This window comes from Protobothrops mucrosquamatus, unplaced genomic scaffold, assembly GCF_001527695.2.
Source record: "Protobothrops mucrosquamatus isolate PMUCROS unplaced genomic scaffold, P.Mucros_1.0 scaffold4207, whole genome shotgun sequence".
Classification (NCBI taxonomy): Eukaryota; Metazoa; Chordata; class Lepidosauria; order Squamata; family Viperidae; genus Protobothrops; species Protobothrops mucrosquamatus.
The window spans coordinates 50,838-65,771 of NW_015390130.1; the positions used below are offsets into that span (position 1 = coordinate 50,838).

The window sequence follows — 14,934 nt, forward strand, 5'->3', positions numbered from 1 at the left end:
ACTCAGCTGGCTTTCATGCCTAAGGATGGACTAGAACTCATCGTCTCCTGGCGATTGGCCCAAAGTCACCCAGTTGGCTTTCATGCCTAAGGAGGGACTAGAACTCATTGTCTCCTGGTTTCTAGGCCAGCACCTCAACCACTACACCAAATTGGCCTTCTAGTTGTGTGTCAGATAAGTTTGCCAGCCACGTTAGGTGTATTGCTTCTAAAAATATGCATACAACACATTCTTAGGGGAAGGAGATTCCATACAAAAACAAAATTGTTGACAAGCCACGTACGCTGCTTCAGCAGTAGCAATTTCTAGCAAGGATTGGTCCTGCTTAGATGCTGGATGAGCAATCACCAGGAACTCACAACACTGCAGGCCAGACTGAGAAGCTGAAGAATACCCCAGAAGGAGAGAAGAACAACCCTTTTCCAAATTGTTGCCAAGAAAACTAGATGGACATGGGTACAAAGTCATCAAAACTGGAGCGCAACTCAAAGGAAGTTTAAATTATCCTCACGTCTCCTATCATTTTGATTTTTTTTTTAAAAAAAAAACACCATGCATTGTAACTGATTCTGCGCAGCCTGAAGAGCTTCAGTTACAGGCTGATACTTAATCATAAAAATTTATCACTGTCGTAGTCCTGATGCCTCTGAGAAAACAAGCAGAATTTTTAATGTATGATTTTATTGGCAGATTTTGGTTATTGAAGTGTGAACTTGAATTTACGCAACAGGCTAAGCCACAAATGTGGCTTGCTTGTTTGATCAGCTTAATTTGTGGGGTGAATCTAGTTCCTGTGGTTTATGAATCATAGTTCAATTGTTCAACATAACATCTGGGCTTGATTTGCATAAAAGATCTGCACAGCTTACTATCAACTTCTCTACAGGGTAATGAGTATGCAGATTCCTAGGAAGAAACCTTTCTCATCAATTCCTTTTAAGCCGGAATGGCAAAAATAAAACCCTAACCTCACACCCTAACCTCAGTAACTGAGTTTAAACATGCTTAGGATAAACATAAACCACACACAAACAAAAAAACCCGGGATTTTTACAGTTATTAAGGGGGGGGGAGAGAGAGAGAGAGAGAGAGAGTTTCTCACTGTTGAGCGATCAAGTCAGCCTACTCGTTAACTGCACACCCAGGAATTTGACACTGGTAACCATCTCCACAGGTGAATCATTTATGCACAGAGAAGTGTGGCTGTGCCTGCCTTTTCTGAAATCAACAATGATCTCTTTGGTTTTCCATGTTTCTGAATCCTTTCTGAATGCAGAACAATTATAATCATCCCCCTCTATAGTTACCGCAGTTTATGAATCATAGTTCAATAGTTCAGCATAACGTCTGGGCTTGATTTGCATAAAAGATCTACACAGCTATAGATCAAAATCTATAGATCTAATCAAGGAGAGAAGCAACCTAGAATTAAGGAGAAACTTCCTGACAGTTAGAACAATTAACCAGTGGAACAACCTGCCTCCAGAAGCAGTGAATGCTCCAACACTGGAAGTTTTTAAGAAGAGACTGGACAGCCATTTGTCCGAAATGGTATAGGGTTTCCTGCCTGAGCAGGGGGTTGGACTTGATGCCTCCAAGGTCCCTTCCAACTTTTTTTATTTTTATTTTTATTTTTTTATTTTTATTATTATTATTATTATTATTATTATTATTATTATTATTACTACTACTACTATTATTATTATTACTATTATTACTACTACTACTACTACTATGATAATGATGATGTTGCTGTGAGCTCTAGGGATTTGTTCATTAAATGGGACATTCTCTGCCAGCAGATTCACGGCAGAAGGATGGGGAAGGTGCTTTTTGTAAGACGACTCACGCTCTGATCCACCCGAGGGTGAATTTTAATGCCCACTGCAATCCAGAGGTACAGCATGACCTACCAGGTCACCGATGATCTCCAGGATGCGCTTCTTGGCCGCCTCCACACAATCCTTGGCTCCCTTGAGCGTCACGCGATCACTCTGGACACCTGTCCGGGGGAAACTCACAGTGACCCCACCGTACTCTTCTGCAATCTCCCGCAGCACATGTCCCCGACGGGCCACAAAATGGCGGTGGTACTTGGGATCCACCACCATCGAGTCTTCAATGACATTATCCTAGAGGGGAAGTAGCGGGTGGGGAACAGAAGGAGTCACTAAGCTTTCGTGCTTCTTGGAAGTTGTTTGTCCTCCACCTTTCATAATTCAATCCCATTTGGGAAGAGAGTATTTGCCCTGGTAGAACCATTAGCGGCAGTATCGTTATGAGGAATATTGAGGAATGAGGAATAAGGGGAGGTTTCAACCCCTAGAAAAACAGTGACTGCAACGCCTGCAATCACAGCTATAGGGTAAGGTTGTGTGGAAAGGATGCAGGTCTCCCCTCTTATCCAGCATCTCACCCAGCTCCATCCAATAGCTCAGGGGTCTCCAAACTTGGTAACTTTAAGACTTGTGGACTTCAACTCCCAGAATTCCTAGGAGGCGCCCTTACCCATCGATTCCTACCGGTGTCTTTTAAGCATGAACTGCAAAAATAAAACCTTCCTCATGCAGAACAGCTATAGTTATCCCACCCCCTCCAAACTAGAGATGATCAAATTCTACAGATCTTTTTGGCGGTCCTCCATCTCTACCCACCCATCTTCTAGAAGAGAAATGTGCTGAGAGAAGATGGTGCTATGAGCTCTAGGGATTTGCTCATTAAAGGAAATTCCTCAGAGGAATTCTGGGAGCCGAAGTCCATGAGTCTTAAAGGAGACCCCTGCAAAAGCTGTACGACCCATACCAAGTTACGAATGAGGCTCTCCAGTTCTTGCTGGGCCTGCCGTACGGCGTCTTCCTTGCCCACAATGGTGATAACATCCTGGTCCTTATCCTCAGGGGTGGGGAAGATGATCCGGGCTCCGGTGCGGTCCCTAACTTTGCGGATATTAGCACCTCCACGCCCAATCAGGAACTTGTGGTAGTCTGGCTTAGCGTGCAGTTCCACTGAGTGGTTGTTGATTTGCTGGAGGAAGAAAACACGGACATGCATCAGTCCTTCAAAAGACCTCAAGTAGGACAGGTGATCCTTGCCTTCTACCACCTGAAGTTATAACGGCACTGGAAAAAAAAAGTGACTTGTGTCTGGTTTTCACACTTTACGACCATGGCAGCATCCCCACGGTCACGTGGTCAAAATTTGGGTGCTTGGCATGTATTTTGTCAAGTGCCGGGGAAAATGGGAAATTCAGGCAGTTCAAATGAGTACTAAGATTTATTGCAAGCTCTCTACAAGAATCTGAGCTACTAACAGTCGAGGCAAATGAGCGGGAGTTAAGAAAGGAATTCAAGTAGGGCTGGACTTAGATCTCTCGCGGGCTCGCAAGGACTTGTGACTTATGACGCCTTTGACCCCTCCCTCGGGCTCAGTCTGGTCATCTCCTACATATTTATGACAATTGCAATGTCGCAGGGTCAGGTGATCGCCATTTGCCAGGCAAAATCAACGGGAGAATCTGGATTCGTTGGACGGCCACTGATTCGTGGTCTGCAGCGATCTGCTTAACAGCCATGGCAAAAGTGATTGTAAAATCACTTAACCATCGCTTTATTTAGCAAGGGAAATTCTGGTCCCGATTTGTCATCGTAAGTCAAGGATTACCTGTACTCAAGATAAAGATCAACTCCTACTGCCAGTATGTGTTTCTGTGTGTATTGCACCTACTGAAAATGGAATCTGTGTTCCAAAACATCACTTAGCTACTCTCAACTGTCCACTTGGCGAATCCAGAAAAAGGAACATTATTTTACCAAGAGCATAAAACTTTACTGAATAAACCACATTGGCACAGGAGAAGCAAAACCGCCTCTGGATTTCCCGCGCCAAAGCAAGCGTAGTTCGTTCCCCCTTTTCCCTTCGGGCCACCCACAATCCAAAACGTCCACCAATCTCGCCTGTTCATTTTGTGATGGGGAACGGCCAGCCACGCCTCTCATTTCTCCTCCCTTTGAGCCCATCAGAACCTGCTCCCTGAGATTTCTGATGCTTAAGGTGGCCTTCCTAGTGGCTGTCACATCAGTTAGACGCATCTCTGAACTGGCAGCCCTGTCTTATCAGAGACGACTTATGCATCTTTCATGCCGACAGGGTGGTCCTACGGTTGGATCCCTCCTTCATTCCCAAGGTCAATTTCTTGTTTCACAGGGCGCAGGACGTTGTGCTGCCAGATTTGTGTCCCCAGCCGTCTCACGACTCGGAACGTAAATGGCACACCCCGGACGTCCGCAGAGCCTTATGTCACTACGTTAAGCGAACTGCCCTTTTTCGCAAATCTGGGGCCCTCTTCGTTTCAATCCAGCCCTCTTCAATGGGCCAGAAGGTGTCTGCCTCGACTAATGGCAGATGGATTAGGGCAGTGCTTTTCAACCAGTGGTACGGGTACCACCTGTGGTACTTTGGCACCTGGCAGGTAGTACGCGACCATCCTGGAAAAGTGGTAGTGGGGGAGGTGAATGAGCTGAACCAGTGGCAGCACCGCACAAGCCTGAGCGAGAGATGGCTGGAGCTGCAGGGCTGTCAGGGCTCAGCGGAAGCGCCAGGATCAGTGTTGCTTTCCAGCTGATCGGCTCTTCTTCAGGGCTGTCAGGGCTCAGTGGAAGCGCCAGGATCAGCGCCAGGCTCCAGCTGGAAATCAGCACTGATCCTGCCACTTCTGCTGAACCCAGAAGAAGCGCCGATCAGCTGGAATGTTGCAACATCTCCAGGGTCTTGTGATTTACATTCAGATGCTTGGCAACTGATTCATATTTATGACAGTCAGTGTCCCAGGATCATGTGAAGTGACCAAAACCTGCTGCAACCACCCAGCAGACGGAGGGGGAATAAAAACCAAACACCCCCAACCCCACCCCCGCTGCCAATCCTCAACAGAAATGCTCACAACAATGAAAACCTTGGACAGGAGGAAGAGCGCCGCCGGGTGGGCAGGCAGGTGTCTTGCTCGGTTGTGCCTTGGGGGGCACATTTTTCAGTGCCATTGTAATTTCGAACAGTTATTAAGCGAACTGTTGTAAGTCGAGGACTATCTGTACTTTTATCACTTTTTTCCTTTTTTTGGTCATTAAGTTTTTGACACCTTGCTAGGCGACTGGTGGTACTCGGATATTGCCATATCCTAAAAGTGGAACAATGGGTGAAAAGGTTGAAAAGCCCTGGATTAGGGCATGTATAGCGGAGGCGTACCAGACACACTCCTTGCCAGTTCCTAGTCGGATCACAGCGCACTCAACTCGCGGTGCGGCGATCTCAGCGGTGTGGGCGAAGCGTCGATCGAGGAAATTTGTAGGGCAGCGACGTGGTCGTCGCCTTCACCTTTTGTGAGGCATTATAAACTAGATCGATTTGCTTTGGCAGATGCCTCGTTTGGTAGGAGAGTTCTCCAGAGAGTAGTATCAGATAGTGGACATCTGCTCGGTGTGTCCTTGAGATGACAGCAATGTCTCACGAAAGCCAACGGATGCTTGAATACCATTCTCCCACCCCCTGTATTCCATCCACCCCCTTCCTGTTATTGTCAAGCTGCCAGCAAAAGAAAAAGGTGAAAGTGCGAGTCAGTCTTGACAGCTATCTATTCTTAAGCTCATAAATTTTGTATATGTAAGCGATCTGTGCTCCAATTCCATCTTCTGGAAAAACACAAGGCAATGTTTAAGTAGGAAAAAAAAATGAGGTCCCCGTAGAAAGAAGACCTAAAATCTTTGGCAACCAAAACCCTTCAGAAAAGGCGTAGATTTAAGGTCAACTACCAGAAATGAGAGAGCCACTCAGAAACACAAAATGCAACCAGTAAAAACCCACTTATTATCCAGTGAACTCCAGATTGGAAACTGGTTCCTTAGGTCACTTTGTAGCATTTTGCATTTCTGTTTAGCTCTTTGGATTTCTTGCAGTCGACCATAAATAAATCTATGCCTTTCCTGAAGGCATCTCTTTTATTAGCACTAATTCCTGCTTTCTTACTAGATTCAGCTTAGCGTCTGTGGATATTCCTAAAAATCTGAGTGATTCCTAACTTGAGCTCTCCCCCTCGGTCCTTCCACAACTTAACTGGCAAGACATTAAAACTCGGAAAGCGTTGAAACTGAAATGAGATTAAAAATTCAGTTTTCTCTCAGGCCGGACCCACAACTGCACTCAAAATAAAAATAAAAAAAATATTATTGATGTAATGTTAAATAACAACCCCACTGTCCTATAACAAGGCAGAAAGAAAATAAATGCAAGTTTTGACACTTTGGAATGCCTCTTAAATGCCATTGTTATAAGAGAAAAAAATACAAATATTAATTGAAACCTGAAGTTGAGTGTGGCAATGAAAGAGTTAAGGGCATGAGAGCTAAGGAGAAAAACTCTTATGGTAGGGAAGGGCAGCTATGGCAACTTTACAGACCTGTGGACTTCAACTCCCAGAATTCCTGAGCCAGTCACGCCAGCCATGCTGGCTCAAGAATTCTGGGAGTTAAAATCCACAGGTCTGTAAAGTTGCCATAGCTGCCCTTCCCTATCTATCTATTCTCTATGGTGTCTCTCCTTTCCTTGATACCCTAAATACCTGATTATTTTGCTTAATGGTTAATTGGTTAATGGTAATAATAATAATAATAATAATAATAATAATAATAATAATAATAATAATAATAATAATAATAATAATAATAATAATAATAATAATAATAATAATAATAATAATAATAAAAAGTTGGAAGGGATCTTGGAGGTCATCGAGTCTAACCCCCTGCTCAGGCAGGAAACCCTATACCATTTCGGACAAATGGCTGTCCAGTCTCTTCTTAAAAACTTCCAGTGTTGGAGCATACACTGCTTCTGGAGGCAGGTTGTTCCACTGGTTAATTGTTCTGTCAGGAAGTTTCTCCTTAGTTCTAGGTTGCTTCTCTCCTTGATCAGTTTCCATCCGTTGCTTCTTGTCCTGCCTTCAGGCGCTTTGGAGAATAGCTTGACTCCCTCTTCTTTGGGGCAGCCCCTGAGATATTGGAACACGGCTATCATGTCCCCCCTCGTCCTTCTCTACGTTCCCTCCATGTAGAAGCAGTTCCATTGAGGACCACACGCTGAGTACGGCTGGTCAGCCGGCCACGGATCCATCTGGTGATGATGCTGTCTAACTCACATTTTTTTATCTTATCGAGTAGTGGGTTGTGATCTACTTTATCAAATGCCTTACTGAAGTCCAAGTAAATTATATCCACAGCATTCCTCTGATCCACTAATTTTGTCCACACCCTTACTGTTCTGGCCCTTTAGGGCTGTTTTTTGTTCAAGAAACGTAACGGCTCTGCAAACCATCGAATTGTAGACGGACGTTTACCAACCACCTACCTTTTCCTCGGCAAGATGCAGCAACTGGCGCTTTGCTCTTTCCACCTCTTCGCCGGGCCCTCGGATGGTGACTTTCTCGCTGCCCGAGCCTTCGGAAGGGAAATGGATGTGCACCCCGCCACATTCCTCCATGATCGAGCGCACCAGCCGCCCCTTGGCCCCAATCAGCGAATTGTGCAGTTTGGCTGGGATGGAGATCTCCACTTCCTTGATGTTAGCCTGAGGGCGAGAAGAGAAAAGCTACAAAATCCAAGTTCAAAATGAAAGATAATCTGGCCGGCGCGCCAATTCATCATGTTTGATTCCTCTTAATTATAAGAGAATATTTTTAGCTCAGGGTGGAACTGTGAGGTCCTGGGTGCTCTCTGAGCTTGGAGGTTTCCTTAAGAGACGTTTCACTACCAAGCTAGGTAACGTCACCAGTCTTCTGACGATGTGACCCTAGTTTGGTAATGAAGCACCTGCAAGAAAACCACCAAGCTCAGAGAGCATCAAGGACCCCCACTAATCTCTCTTCCTCATTCCAACAGGCAATACCCTTTGGTGAGAGACTCAGCAGTAAATGTAACAAAAAATGTGCTAGGGAAAATAAAATAAAACGTTTATGGGTCTAAAAATTCCCAAACAGAAAAAAAAAGGTGGAAGGATCCAAAGACTTTTATTTAAATGAAGGTTGCAAGCATAGAACAGAGTTGATGTGGTGCAATCCCATTTCCCCCAAAATAAGACCTAACTGGAACATAAGCTCTAGCATGATTTTTCAGGATGCTCATAATATAAGGCCCACCCACAAAATAAGCCCCAATTAAGACCGTCAGCTAGACCAGGGCTTTTCAACCAGTGGTACGGGTACCACCTGTGGTACATTGGCACCTGTCAGGTGGTACGCGACCATCCTAGAAAAGTGGTAGCAGGGGAGGGGAATGAGCTGAACCGGTGGCAGCACTGCACAAGCCTGAGCGAGAGACGGCTGGAGCTGCAGGGCTGTCAGGGCTCAGCAGAAGTGCCAGGATCAGCGCCAGGCTCCAGCTGGTGCTCGGCACTGATCCTGGCACTTCTGCTGAGCCCAGAAGTGCCGATCAGCTGGAATGTTGCAACATCTCCAGGGTCTTGTGATTTACATTCAGATGCTTGGCAACTGATTCATATTTAAGACGGTCACAGTGTCCCAGGGTCATGTGAAGTGACCAAAACCTGCTGCAACCACCCAGCAGACGGGGGGAATAAAAACCAAACACCCCCCACCCCACCCCCGCTGCCAATCCTCAACAGAAATGCTCACAACAATGAAAACCTCGGACAGGAGGAAGAGCGCCGCCGGGCGGGCTGGCAGGTGTCTTGCTCGGCTGTGGCTTGGGGGGCACTTTTTTCAGTGCCATTGTAACTTCGAACAGTCAGTAAGCGAATTTTTGTAAGTTGAGGACTACCTGTACTTTATCACTTTTTTCCTTTTTTGGGGGGGGGGTCATCATGTTTTTGACACCTTGCTAGGTGACTGGTGGTACTCGGATATTGCCATATCCTAAAAGTGATATAATGGGTGAAAAGTTTGAAAAGCCCTGAGCTAGATGGACACATTTAGTAGCTTTTTTTCCTGAAAATAAGACCTAACTGGAATATAAGACCCAGTCTTATTTTTGGGGAAATATGGTTAACAGTATTAAAAAGGACCAATCTGACTTGCCATCTAGGATGGAAAGTTTGCAGATGAATTTACATTATTTTTTAGAAGGGCATCGCTTAATACAATTTATTACCAGCACAAACGCATGTCATACTGGGCAACTGGTAGGGATAAGTCATCGACTTACAAATGTTCATTTAGCGACCGTTCAAAGTTATGGTGGCACTGAAAAAATGGCTGGTCTTCTCACTTACTACTGTCATAGCATTCCCCAAGGTCACATGATCAAAAATTTGGGTGTGCTTGTCAACCGGTTATGTATTTGCACTGGATGCAACATCCCTGGGTCATGTGATTGCCATTTGTGACCTTCCCAGATAGCTTCTGACGTGCAAAGTCACTGAAAGATCACCCCACAGCTGCAAGTGATTCGCTTAACCGCCATGGCAAAATAGGCCATAACGTCAGCTGTTACTCACTTAATGACCGTCTTGTTTAGCAACGAAAATTGTCATCCCAACTGTGGTTATAAGTCGAGGACTACTTGCAACTCACCATTCTGGTGCTGCCTAGATAATTTTTCAATTTTGAGTACAACGCTTTGGGAACGGCTGAAGAAATCCAAGGAAATACATGTATTTATTTCAGGTGGGTTTTACGTCTAGGAAGCCCACATATTTATATCCAGAATTCTTAAGGACAGGCAAAGCAAGAAAACTCACAATTATCCATAGCTAAAAGATGACATGCGGCACTGTAATTTGCTAAGCGCGTCATTTGAAATAGGATCTGATTTGCCACTCTCTATGGCATGGATAAATCAGAATCCGTAGTTCAGAAACGCACGTCTAGGAGTACTACACTTCCCTAGCACTCAGAAGACCCCCAAGATTGGGCCATTAACCCGAAAACTATGCCAGGTTTACAATTTTACAAGTGTATTTCTGCTGTATCTGAAGTCTGGATTTCTTTTTGTAGTCAGTAGGAAGACAGGTATGGCCCAGGGCGGAGTCAAGAGAGATATTAGCCCGAAATCATTCCCTTTCCCGTAAACCTGACCAAATACACTATGGACAAAATTATAATGTTTGTTTAAGGGAGGGAATGAACTCCTTGGGCAACTGGAAAACTTTTCACAACATAATTTTAGTGTTGTTTTTTTTAAAGTCATCTACAATTATTTCTTTAAATCTCCTTTTTTTTTTCTTTTTTTGGGTGGGTGGGAAATTTAGAGAAACCGCATCGCGGGGTGTTCTCTGCCAGTAGCAACTTAGCGCCAAGCCTCAAAAGATCACCTGTAAGAAGATCTCAACTGACTATCAATTTTGTGCAAGAAAAAGTTGAGATTCAGACAGACCAGCTGCAAGTCAATATTCAAAAACTGTTCTGTTCTATTGTTCTGAAACTGAACAAAGAGCCAGTAATTAAGTTGATGGACCACCTAAGTGGGCTTGATAAGAGTTTCCAGGTGTGCTTCAAAGGTAACCCAATAATACACCTTGTTCCAGATTGCATCCTGAGCGGAAGGCATTCAGATAGCTTGATTCAGAGTGTGGAGGAGGAGGAGGAGGAGGAGGAGGAGAGGAGGAGGAGGAGGAGGAGGAGGAGGAAAATGATTCACACACCCACCAGCTCTCTCTGGATGGCCAAGATACGATCCCGAGCGTCCTCACAATTGGCCTTCTTCCCGGTGATCAGGATCACTTCAGAATTGCTGTTTTCTGTAGGGAGGTCAATCTTGGTATTGGTTTCCTCTCGAATCTATTGTGAAGAGACAACATCAAACCCCAGAGCCTCAAGGCTAGACTACTCTCATGAGCTCTACAAGGAACTGCCCTCAGAGACGATGGGTAGAAGTGGTTTCTTCCAGGGTGATAAGGGCTGTGTCAGGAACCTACTTGGACCACATATTCTCGGTGGGTGTTGACTTCCCCTATTTAGTGCCCCAAATATGGGAAGAATCTCCAAATCTCCAAATCCAAGGGCCAAGGGTCCCTCTAAATGGGAATCACAACCGTTTTGGAATCCAATGTGAGTTGTGAGTATTCTAATGTATATAAGACTGCAGTGTAACATTCTAGATTTACATACCTAGGCTTAAATCCTTGACCCACTGACCCTTTCCATAAAAAGGGATAGGTACCAATAATAATAATAATAATAATTATAATAATAATAATAATAGTAATAATAATAATAATAATAATAATAATAATAATAATAATAATAATAATAATAATAATAATAATAAAGTTGGAAGGGACCTTGGAGGTTATCTAGTCCAACCCCCTGCTCAGGCAGGAAACCCTATACCATTTCAGACAAATGGCTGTCCAGTCTCTTCTTAAAAACTTCCAGTGTTGGAACATTCACTGCTTCTGGAGGCAGGTTGTTCCACTGGTTAATTGTTCTAACTATCAGGAAGTTTCTCCTTAGTTCTAGGTTGCTTCTCTCCTTGATCAGTTTCCACCCCTTGCTTCTTGTCCTGCCTTCAGGCGCTTTGGAGAATAGCTTGACTCCCTCTTCTTTGGGGCAGCCCCTGAGATACTGGAAGACTTGCTATCATGTCCCCCCTCGTCCTTCTCTTCATTAAACTAGACATACCCAATTCCAGCAGCCGTTCCTTATATGCTTTGGCCTCCAGTCCCCTAATCATCTTTGTTGCTCTTCTCTGTACTCTTTCTAGAGCAGTGTTTCTCAACCTTGACAATTTTAAGGCATGTGGACTTCAACTCCCAGAATTCCACAGCCAGCAATGCTGGCTGTGGAATTCTGGGAGTTGAAGTCCACATGCCTTAAAATTGTCAAGGTTGAGAAACACTGCTCTAGAGTCTCAGCATCTTTTTTACATCGTGGTGATGTGCACATGTACCCATACATGCACATAGAAGACAGAGTGTAGTGCAGTGGTTCTCAACCTTTTTAATGCCGTGACCCCCAACCGGTCGTAAGTCGAGGACTAAACCGGTCGTAAGTCGAGGACTAAACCGGTCGTAAGTCGAGGACTACCCAGCCGGTTGTAAGTCGAGGACTTTCCCTGCCCGGGAGCGCCGCACATGCGTGGTTCCGCCCCCTGCGCCGGCCGAGGCGTAGCTGGCAAGCGGCAGAGACGGAGCAGGCCAACCACCAGCTGGCCCAGCTCAAGGGAGGTAAGGCACCCGCCGGAAAAGGGGAAAAAAATGGCGGACAGCCTTGCTTGGCGACCCCCGTGAAATGGTCGATTGACCCCAAATGGGGTCGCGACCCATAGGTTGAGAACCGCTGGTGTAGTGGGTGAGGTGGGGAGAGCCTCCCCCTTTTACCTTTTTGATATTGGCGCCTCCTTTCCCAATGATGTTCTTGTGGAATTGCTTGAAAATGGGAACCGGGATGGAAAAACTGTTTTCGATCTAAGGCACAGAAAAAAAGAGAGGGAAGAGAGTTAAGCCAGAGAGATTTCGTTTCCGGCCTCTGTTCGTCTCTATTAATGTATCTGGCCTTGTAGTCCAGCCTCTGACTTACTCAGACTCTATATAGAGGCATGCTAACCACCTAATATCACAGAAAGAAAGCTTCAGCACTACGTATCTCCTGACATTGTAGGAAGAAAAAAAGTGACAGAACCCGGGGGGGGGGGGGGGGGCGGAGTCAAAACAGAAATCAGCCTAGAATCCCTGTATCAGTGATAATAATGATAATAATGATGATAAAGTTGGAAGGGACCTCGGAGGTCATCTAGTCCAACCCCCTGCTCAGGCAGGAAACCCTATACCATTTCGGACAAATGGCTGTCCAGTCTCTTCTTAAAAACCTCCAGTGTTGGAGCATTCACCGCTTCTGGAGGCAGGTTGTTCCACTGGTTCATTGTTCTCACTGTCAGGAAGTTTCTCCTTAGTTCTAGGTTGCTTCTCTCCTTGGTTAGTTTCCATCCGTTGCTTCTTGTTCTGCCTTCAGGCGCTTTGGAGAATAGCTTGACTCCCTCTTCTTTGGGGCAACCCCTGAGATATTGGAACACTGCTATCATGTCCCCCCCTCGTCCTTCTCTTCATTAAACTAGACATACCCAATTCCACCAACCGTTTCTTATATGTTTTAGCCTCCAGTCCCCTAATCATCTTTGTTGCTCTTCTCTGTACTCTTTCTAGAGTCTCAACACTTTTTTTACATCGTGGTGACCAAAACTGGATGCAGTATTCCAAGTGTGGCCTTACCAAGGCATTGTAAAGTGGTATTAACACTTCACGTGATCTTGATTCTATCCCTCTGTTAATGCAGCCTAGCACTGTGTTGGCTTTTTTGGCAGCTGCAGCACATGGCTGGCTCATATTTAAGTGATTGTCCACTAGGACTCCGAGGTCCCTCTCGCAGTTACTACTATTGAGCAAGGTACCCCCTATACTATACCTGTACATTTGGTTTTTCTTGCCTAAATGTAGAACCTTACTTTTTTCACCATTGAATTTCATTGCCCAAACTGCAACCCAAAACCCACTTATTTTTCGCCGAGTGCCGGGTGGGCGTGGCCCACTGGGTGGGCATGGCTGTGGTCATGGCAGACTGGGTGGGTGTGGCCAAGGTGGGCATGGTCACCTTGATGTTGCTTGTGGGAGGGACGCCTGTGGGGGCTGGGCAGGGTTGAGGGAGATTCAGTGGGTCTCTGGCAGGTGGGATGGTGGGCAGGAGGCTCGTCCTGCGGGGTGAGACAAGGCAAGGCGAGGCAGGGCAGGGGTGCCATTGCCACGGGGCAAAGCGAGGCAGGGGCTGGGGCGGCTGCTGCCTGACACCATTGGCCCCCGCACACAGAGGCCAGCGAGTGCATGGGAGCCGACGGTGTCCGTCAGCAGCCACAGCCTGCCGGCCCCTCAATCGGCGCATTCTGGGGGCTCCGCAGCAAACCACCAGCAGTTCAGAGAAGCCGCCTCTGAGCTGGACGGCCGGCCAACAGCTGAGGAGGCGATGCAGTGGGTCGTGCCCAGGAAAAGGAGAGCATGTGAGGACAGGAGGGATGGGATGGGAGGGAGGAAAACCAGCCATACTGGGATGCATCCGACCACGTGGGAGCTTGGCGAGTTAGCGGGCGGCTGGTTGAAGAGAGACGGTTGCCATCTCCAGGGCATGGTGCACATGCCCACAGAGAGGGCTCTGAGTGCCGCCTCTGGCACACGTGCCATAGGTTCGCCACCACTGCCCTATATAGTCACAAGCGGACTCAGTCGAACCTCCCTTGAATTCCGTTGGCCCTTATCTAACTCCAAGTAGCTGCTTATTGTTAGTTGACAAGATTCCTGTGCATAGGCTTTTTTTTTTTTAGCAATAAATCAGTTTAACTGGACCTTCAGGTGTGGACCTGGTCTTTTGCACCGGACAGACGCGGCCATTCCTCACTACTCTCCTAACCTTCACAAGGAATGTGAGCCACAGTGACTCAGCACCCAAAGCAGAACTGTCAGAGCAGCAGCTATCCAAAAGTGATCAGATGGGATCTCCTCTCTATGTCCCAAAGACTGAAAAGGGGAAGAAACCTCTTTTTATCCCAACAGAATGAAAGGTTCTAAAATGCTTCTCTGAAAGCTGAGATCAGCTAGACTCACCAGCTCTGCGATGACTTTTTGTAGGTACTTTCCACATTTCTCCACCTCGTTTTTGGGGCCACGCAACTGTACAATGTCGCTCTTCTGTGACGGGTCGGGGAAATTGATGATCACCTGTAGGGTGGAGTGGCAGAACATGTGAGCTTTGAAAAGAAAGTGGTGAATTCATATCTATATCTCTATTATCCATATTATGTCTATCTATAATTTATCTATCATCTGTCTATCTATCATCTGTCTGTCTGTCCATCTATCTGTCTAACATCCACCCACCCACCATCTATCTATCTATCTATCTATCTATCTATCTATCTATCTATCTATCTATCTATCTATCTATCTATC

The 14,934-nt window shown here is 45.9% G+C and overlaps 1 protein-coding gene across 1 annotated transcript in view; it reads right to left on the reverse strand.

Moving 5' to 3' along the window:
* Positions 1 to 14,934, reverse strand: part of LOC107298700 (vigilin-like) — a 46,636-nt gene that overhangs the window by 13,828 nt on the left and 17,874 nt on the right. The window contains exons 9-14 of the mRNA XM_015828076.1: positions 14,590 to 14,703; positions 12,322 to 12,408; positions 10,649 to 10,780; positions 7,396 to 7,614; positions 2,803 to 3,024; positions 1,886 to 2,132 (exon numbers count right to left, since the gene is read on the reverse strand). Of these exons, the coding sequence (XP_015683562.1) occupies positions 1,886 to 2,132; positions 2,803 to 3,024; positions 7,396 to 7,614; positions 10,649 to 10,780; positions 12,322 to 12,408; positions 14,590 to 14,703 (1,021 nt within the window). The remainder of the gene's footprint in view (positions 1 to 1,885; positions 2,133 to 2,802; positions 3,025 to 7,395; positions 7,615 to 10,648; positions 10,781 to 12,321; positions 12,409 to 14,589; positions 14,704 to 14,934) is intronic.